The sequence below is a fragment of the Panthera pardus genome, unplaced genomic scaffold (genome assembly GCF_024362965.1).
Source record: "Panthera pardus isolate Hobbes unplaced genomic scaffold, ASM2436296v1 HiC_scaffold_6, whole genome shotgun sequence".
Lineage (NCBI taxonomy): Eukaryota > Metazoa > Chordata > Mammalia > Carnivora > Felidae > Panthera > Panthera pardus.
This window is the reverse complement of record NW_026526991.1, coordinates 59,858,939-59,867,879: the sequence shown is the minus strand read 5'-3', so window position 1 is coordinate 59,867,879 and position 8,941 is coordinate 59,858,939. Positions and strand designations below refer to the sequence as shown.

The window sequence follows — 8,941 nt, the reverse complement described above, 5'->3', positions numbered from 1 at the left end:
GAATTATGCTTTATCAATATTTTGAATACTTGGTTACAAGGATAAGATTACAGAGAAGAAACAGATTGCAAAGACTTTTGAAAATTCCCAAAATTCTTACAATTAAACAAATTAAATAAGCCATTAGAAATGACAATGACTAAACCAACCATATTTACCATAAAAGTAAGTATGTCTTGGGGCACCTGGGTGGCTCAGTCAGTTGAGCGTCCAACTTGGTTCAGGTCATGATCTCATGGTTTGTGAGTTCAAGCCCTGCATCAGGCTTTGTGCTGACAGCTCAGAGCCTAGAGCCTGCCTCAGATTCTGTGTCTCCCTTTCTCTCTGCCCTTCCCCCACTCATGCTCTGCCTCTCCCTCTCTCTCTCTCTCTCTCTCTCTCTCTCTCTCTCTCTCAAAAATGAATAAACATTAAAAAAAAAGTATGTCTTTAGTAGTTTCTTTCAGGAATGCAATTTTGCTTTAATAGGATAAATTTATGCTTTATGCAAGTTTTCTCAATTATGCACAATACTATATATGACTAAATTAAACCACACAATTTATATGAAATATATAAATGAAGAAATTTTTAAACTGCAACAATGTAATAGTTTCATGCAACATTTTTGTTCATTATAATGTAAATATTCAGTGATTGATAAGACTACATATTTTTGTGTTCTTAATCTAAATGTCTTTTAATAATTATTTTTAATATAATCAATATCAAGATACCATGTAATCATTTTTGTGCAAGATTTGAAACTATTTCATGTGTCTTAACGCTGAGCAGATACATTTTCTGTTTTAATTTTACACAATGTGAATTTTATACAGTGAGGGTTAGCATCCATCATGTAAAGGCAGAAGACAAAAAAAAAAAAATGCATATCTTATGACCACGAGGAGGAGAGATGATGCAAAGTAGGAATAATCCCCTCCTAGCAATCAGGTAAAGATTTTAATGTGTTCATTAACACACTAAATTAATTGGCTAATTCTCAGAAAATACCATTCCTTTTGAAAGCTCTGAAACCTCAGAAGGATGTAGAAAACAAAGGAGACATTACAGACTTAGGCTGTATGGACAGTTAAGCATTTTTAAAAATGATCTTAGATGACAGCGCATCTAAAGCTTTTATGGAAAATAAAAACTTTAAACAGGAAAAAATCAAATCCTGATAAACATCAAGAGTTGCATTAAAGCCAAAGATGAAAAATAAAAGAAATAAGAAATAATCCTTGCTTCCCAAAAGCGTACCTTTTGTCTCCCTCAAGAAAACAATAGGCAATATTATGGAAAAGTGCTAAATGATTTTATTTTTTTTTTAAGTTTTTTTTATTGAGATAATCTCTACATCCTACATGGGGTTTGAACTCACAACCCCAAATCAAAAGTAACACGCTCCTTTGAGCCAGCCAGGAGCCCCAAAATCATTTTAGAATTTACAAAATTTACAATTTACAATTTACAAAAATAAAATTAGGACTTAAGAAACAGTAGTGCTTTATGTATCAGAGAGCAGACTCATGATAGGTAGATACTAAATACAAATATATTTAAGAATATGTTTATAATCTTAGAAAAGACCACTATGGCAAATTACTAATTAAAACTAGAATGTCTTGTGACACAGACATTGGAATTCGATTGGGACTACCCTCCCATGCATTAAATGTGTCTGTATACTGTTATCATGGAACATTATTCTACCAGATGGGCAAGTAAGTGGTCTCTGAAGATTGTAAAAGTTTGAATGGGAGAAGACAAATGGTTATTCAAAATAGAAAAGTTAAAATATATATGATGAAGAAAGTAACAAAAAATACCTTCAAAATTTTGTAGTATGCTGGGAGTAAGCTGAGTTTTATTAGAAAAGGTTTTCATCTTAGAGGTTTTAATCTTTTTTTCTTGTTTTCAGGTATATACCAAAATATTCAGAAGACAGGGATTTATACTGAGATATGTGAGAATACAATGAAAGATATACAAGAATAATGAATTAATATATGACATACTAACATTTATTATTATATATTATTATATAATTATTATAAATGTCAGTATCATGTTTCTCTAAAAATATAAGGCAGCAATGACTTAAAATTTATTTATTTATTTATTTATTTATTTATTTATTTATTTATTTATTTATTTAAGTTGGAGTGCTTGGGTGACTCAGTCAGTTAAGCACCTGACTCTTATTTCAGCTCAGGTCATGATCTCACAGTTCATATAATCAAGCCCCAGGTAAGACTCTGCGCTGACAACACGGAGACTGCTTGGGATTCTCTCTCTCCCTCTGTCTCTGCCCCTTCCTTCCCTCTATCTCAAAATAAACAAACATTATTTAAAAGTGTGTCTATGTGTTTGTGTATGTGTGTATGTTTTTCTTTCCTGGTGTCGTAACTTTTCTTATTTTTTCATCTATTTTACAGCTACACAAAAATATCATTATAAAGAAGGAAGATAATGAAAAATTACACCTCAGTAACAGAATTTATTCTTCTTGGATTGACAAATGACCCACAGTGGCAGGTTGTACTTTTCGTATTTCTTCTTGCTACCTACATGCTAAGTGTGACTGGGAACCTGATCATTGTCACCCTCACCCTTTCAGATGCCCACCTGCAGACTCCAATGTATTTCTTCCTTCGAAACTTTTCATTCCTAGAAATATCATTCACATCTGTCTGCATTCCCAGATTCCTTGTCACTTTTGTGACAAGGGACAGAACCATTTCCTACAATGGTTGTGTGACTCAGCTATTTTTCTTCATCTTCTTGGGGGTGACAGAATTTTACCTTCTGGCTGCCATGTCCTATGACCGCTACGTGGCCATCTGCAAGCCTCTCCATTACATGACCATCATGAGCAGCAGAGTCTGCACCCTTCTTGTCTTTAGCTCATGGCTTGCAGGATTCCTGATCATCTTTCCACCAATACTGTTGCTTCTACAGTTGGATTTCTGTGCCTCCAATGTAATTGATCATTTTATCTGTGACGCTTCTCCAATTCTACAGCTTTCTTGCACAAACACTCACTTTCTAGAACTCATGGCATTTTTTTTAGCGGTGGTAACACTTATGGTCACCTTAACACTAGTTATTCTCTCTTACACATACATCATCCGTACAATTCTGAGAATTCCTTCCACAAGTCAAAGGAAGAAAGCCTTTTCCACTTGTTCCTCCCACATGATAGTGGTCTCCCTCTCTTATGGAAGCTGCATTTTCATGTACATTAAGCGTTCTGCAAGGGAAAGGGTGACTTTAAGCAAAGGAGTAGCTGTGCTCAATACCTCAGTGGCTCCTCTCTTAAACCCTTTCATATATACACTAAGGAATCAGCAGGTGAAGCAAGCCTTTAAGAATGTGGTCCAGAGAATGGCCTTTTACTCAAATAAATGAATGTTATTATGAAAAAAGTATACCCTTAAAAGTAAAGCTGAATGAAGAACTCTCTGCCTTTCTCTACATAAATTCTTCAAACACCTCAATTCATTCTTTCAGTTAGACATAGGTATATAAACAACGCCTCTTTTTCTTACTAGCCTAAAAACCAGGTCTTAACTGGCTTTCTGTATAGAAAATAGTCAATCTTATCCTGTGTAACTAAAATTCATGTGTCAATAATCTCCATTGTTTCTCATATCAAAGCAAAGCAGCTTAAACATTCATAGAAAAGATACATATTGCTATACTATAAGAAGCTACTAAAAACCACAAGCACTATGAAATGTATTTTACGAGAAATAATAATATGTATCAATTAATATTTCTTAAATTTCTACTTCTGTGTCATCAATAAAACGTTTAAAATTAAAGCATTATTAAAATATCTCCATGAGTTTATCAATAAAATGTAATTAAAACATGCTGAAAAATCAAATAGAAATTTAAGATAAAATCTGCTGTCAGCCTTATCTTTGCCATTTGAAATGAGATGGTATCTATTTTATACTAGTTTTTGTAGGAAAATATAGAAGTTTCAGTACAAGACATGAAATTTACCTTTTTCTTCCACTGATATGTTCTTAAAAGAAAATAGATTAACTGAAGAATTCCCTCTCTGCCAATCATATTTGAAAGGGAAAAGCATGGTATATAAAGGTAAATTAAGCTATCCTGATAAATGTCATATTTATATTCAAACTCTTTCAACTGATACAAAAATGGTCTTTCCTACTGATATGAAACAACAATTTCATAATCTGGAATGATAGGACATAGAGACTCCAAAGAGTTTCTTGGAAATGATGATACATGACTTATTTATGCCTTAGTTTTCCTTATTAGCAAATCTACACACTGTGTTTATCTGTCCTTTGCCTCTTTTACAGCATGTCCTACCTCCCTCAATAATATCCAAGAAAATGACTCTGACAACTTCAGAATTGTAAAAAATGTGTCCAAGCCTGGCTCCTACAGTTAATATCCCCTTTGGCACCTATGTATCACTAAGAAAACTGGTTGTCTTAAGACAGCAGTTGTGAATATAACTAGATACTAGGTAAGTGGATTTGACTTTGGTTTCTTGATTTCCAGCTTGGTCTGATACATAGGTTAATGTAAAGAGCTGTACATAGTTTCTAACTCCCAGACAGAAATACCTTTTCTTGTATCTCATAGACAAGAGTGTCTGTGAACACTCACTTATTTCTTACCATTGTCCTTTCATGGAATGGGTTACATTTTTTTAAAAAAGGATTTAACATAACATTACCACAAAATGAAAATTAATTTATCATTTTATTCAATTATAAATTCCATATTGGGGCAATTTGTAAGAAATGAAATTATATAGGTTTACTTTTGTAAGAAAATCACAAGTAAGCTGAAATGCAAAAGCAAGAACTTATCAAACTCAATACCCAAAAAACAAATAATCCAGTTAAGAAATGGGTAGAAGGGGTGCCTGGGTGGCTCAGTTGTTTAAGCATCTGACTTCAGCTCAGTTCATGATCTCATGGTCCGGTCCATGGGTTTGAGCCCTGAATCAGGCTCTGTGTTGACAGCTCAGAGCCTGGAGCCGACTTCAGATTCTGTCTGTCTGTCTATCTCTCTCTCTCTCTCTCTCTGCCCCTCCCCTACTCACACTCTCTCTGTCTGCCTCTCTCTCCCTCTCTCAAAAAAAAACATTAAAAAAATAAAAGATAAAACAAAAGAAATGGGCAGAAAACATGAATAGGCATTTTTCCAAGCATCCAGATGGTTAACAGACACATGAAAAGATGCTCAACATCACTCATCATCAGGGGAATACAAACCAAAACCACAATGAGACACCACATCACACTTGTCAGAATAGCCAAAATTGACAACTCAGGAAACAACAGATGTTGATGAGGATATGGAGAAAGGGGAACACTTTTGCACTGTTGGTGTAGATGTAAACTACTGCAGCCACTCTGTAAAATAGTATGGTGTTTCCTCAAAAAGCTAAAAATAAAACAACCCTACAACCCAGCAAGTGTACTACTAGGTATTTACCTAAAGGATGCAAAAACACTGATTTGAAGGGGTACATGCACCCTGATGTTTATAGCAGCATTATCAACAAGAGCCAAATTATGGAAAGAGCCCAATGTCCATCGACTGATGAGTGGATAAAGATGTGGCATCTATATACATATATATATACACACACACACATATATATATATATATATATATACACACATATACACACACACACACACACACATATATATATATATACACATACACACTACTCTGCCATCAAAAAGAATAAAATCTTGCCATTTGCAATGACATGGATAGAACTAGAGTGTATAATGTTAAGTGAAATAAGTCAGTCAGAGAAAGACAAATACAATATGCTTTCATTCATATGTGGAATTTAAGAAACAAAACAGATGAACATAGAAAAAAACAGAGAAGGAAGCAAACCATAAAAGACTCTTAATAATAGAGAACGAACTGAGAGTTGACGGAGGGAGGTTGGTGGTGTGATGGGCTAAATGGGTGATGGGTATTAAGGAGACCACTTATGATGAGCATTGAGTGTTGTATGTAAGTGATAAATCACTAAATTCTACTCCTGAAACCAATATTACACTGTATTTAACTTAAATTTAAATAAAAACATTTAAATTATAAAACTGATTATATATATATATGTATATATATATATAAGAAGTGTATACAAACAACATGAAAATGTTAACTAAATGAATATATACTATACATATGGTATATATAATAGGTATGTAGGTAGACAGAAGAAAGAGAGGAAGAAAAATAAGAGGGAAGGGAAAGGTGATCCTCTTGATTGACAGAAACTTCTCTGGAAAAAGTTGATTCTAATATTCACATTGTTCATAAGCGTAAGGTGAAATATTATTGTAAAGTATTATGAAATAATGAAATTTTTATTGCAAATGTGATGGTTGGTGAGAAATGTATCAGATATATGTTATGTTTTAGAGGCTTTCAAAAATATTAAGTTCATATTATTTTTCACACTAATATTTCTAAAACGCCTTCCCTTTAACAAGGGAAATTACACGTATGTAATGATCACACAAACACACTTGTGCCATAACCTTTTTTAAAATCAAATCACAGTTACTGTCACTTTACTGTTTTGTGGTTATTGAAAACATAAGAAATCATTTATTTTCATTGGTGAATTATCATCCTAAAAGTTAATTCTATTAAACATAAAGTGGGAGCTTAGAATAAAAATTTCTTAATAGCATTGCAAATTGGAATTTCATTGACTCCTATTCTCATGAAGCATTCCTCAAGCTCTAGAGATTACAAAATACTCTCCAAAAAGTATTAACCATTCATGGGCCATTGAATCTCTTGGGATCTTAATACCAAGTGATGATTGGCTAAAGAAAAAGTAATCACTAAAACTTACAGATCACAAAATCTAAGAAAGAATCACACAATCAGACAATTTTGGAAAAGCCTTCATTTTGTCTTATAAATGCTCAGGGGTGCCTGGGTGGCTCATTCAGCTGAGCGTCTGACCTTGGCTCAGGTCATTATCTTGGCAGTTTGTGAGTTAGAGCCACTTGTAGGGCTCTGTGCTGACAGCTCAGAGCCTGGAGCCTACTTCAGATTCTGTCTCCCTCTCTCTCTGCCCCTCCCCTGCTCGCACTGTCTCTCCCTGTCTCTCAAAAATAAATAAACATTAAAAAAAAATGTTTTTAATACTCAGAAGGAAAAGTGAGCTAGATGAATAGATAATTAGAATAGAAAAGGAAGAAATCAGTTATTTTGTACCTTCCACAACATTTCTGCATTGATCTTAACCAGGCTGCCTGTACTTAATTAAATTCCTCTAAGTACTAATACAGTAAATGTGATAACATTTTTCTAAGGCATTCCATTTATGTTTTCTATAAAAGGCAAACTACATATTCCTTTTTTTAGAAGCAACTTTATAACTCAGGAGAGGTGTGATATTTTCCAGTTCTCTAGAACTACTTTTTATATTATCCATTTGCTTTCATAAATATTCAGCTATTTTTTTTACCTCTAATACATGCAATGCTAAGGGAAACTTTTCAATTCAATCTTTTAAGAATTCTATCTTAAATCCCTCCTTAAACTGAAGTCATTAATAAAGTTCACGAGGAGAGAGGTAGAAATGGGTGAAAAGGCAGAGGAGGAAGAGCCTAAGAGCACAGAAAGAATATCAAGTTTCGCAGTAAATAAAGTTTGAGTTGGATGCACAAATGAAATTATTTACCATTTAAAATAACATTCAGAGAATATCAGATAAATCATGGTCTTCTTCCCCCTTTATGTGACCAAACATGCTATTTGGCAAATTCCACATGAAAAGAATTATTATTAGAAACTAGACATTAGTTAAGAATTAACTTTCCTGGGGAGTGCCTTTGGTGGCTCAGTCGGTTAAGCCTCTGGCTCTTGCTTTTGGCTCAGGTCATAATCTCATGAGTTTGAGCCCCATGTCAGGCTCTGTGCTGACAGTGCAGAGGCTGCTTGAGATTCTTTCTTTCCCTCTCTCTCTGCCCCACCCCCTCTCAAACTTAAATAAATAAACATTTTTTAAAAATAAATATGGATGACATAGTCTGAATGGCACTGCATCTCAAAATTAATGGAAAAGAGGGAAGGGAGAAGGAGCTATCAAGGAACAAAGGCCTTTCTCCAGGAATGCTCCATTCCTTCCTTATGTTGCTCCTTCCCAATTATATAAATATTGAGCAGAGAATTAATCTCTTACCTAATGAAAAAGAGTCTTTCCGTACACTCATCAAAATCAGTGACATCTAGAATCCACATACAAATTACATGATCTGAGTACATCATAAGCCTTGGAACAATATTATGTAGTCAATTCCATTACTATATAAGGGAGAGGTATTACTCATGCAACAGCACTTTAAAGTTTTATTCTTAGTTTGATAGCAATAACCAAGAAAACCTTAGGCTAAAGCATGAGGTACTAATCCATACTCTACATTGATATCAGTCACAATAATTTTCATGCATTGAATAAAAGCAGAAAGTTTCTACAATTATTTGATCACCGCATATGTATTATCACATTTCATTCTCACAGGCATCTTATCATCATTGTTGTATTTCAGGTAAGTAAAATCAGCCTTGCCTGTCATGTTCCCTGTCCTCCAACCACAAACCTCATGGTATTATTATGTTTCCATGACCATACAATATTGCAAAGGTTTTGAGGGGACAGGAACTCACGGAGAATTAAATTCCAACAGATGTCAAGTTCATAAATAGAAGCGCTGGGTCTGAAAGTCAGCTTTCTATATACAAAAGATGTACTCACACTCATAAGTGAAAAACAGTAACTTTATAATTTTTAATCAAACAGATCTAAAAATAATTTGAAAATAAACTATATGACCCATTGCAGAGTTTAATTTAAATTTGACATTTTTATCATAAACATAAACAGATCCAAAATTAAATAATCTGGGTATGA

General features: G+C 33.8%; 1 protein-coding gene across 1 annotated transcript; it reads left to right on the top strand.

Annotated features, from left to right (window-relative positions):
- The first annotated feature begins 2,454 nt into the window (after nucleotides 1–2,454).
- LOC109270581 (olfactory receptor 6C75) lies at nucleotides 2,455–3,393 on the top strand. Its single transcript, XM_019455261.2, has one exon. The coding sequence runs from the start codon at nucleotides 2,455–2,457 to the stop codon at nucleotides 3,391–3,393; it is 939 nt and encodes a 312-aa protein (XP_019310806.1).
- The last annotated feature ends 5,548 nt before the right edge of the window (nucleotides 3,394–8,941 follow it).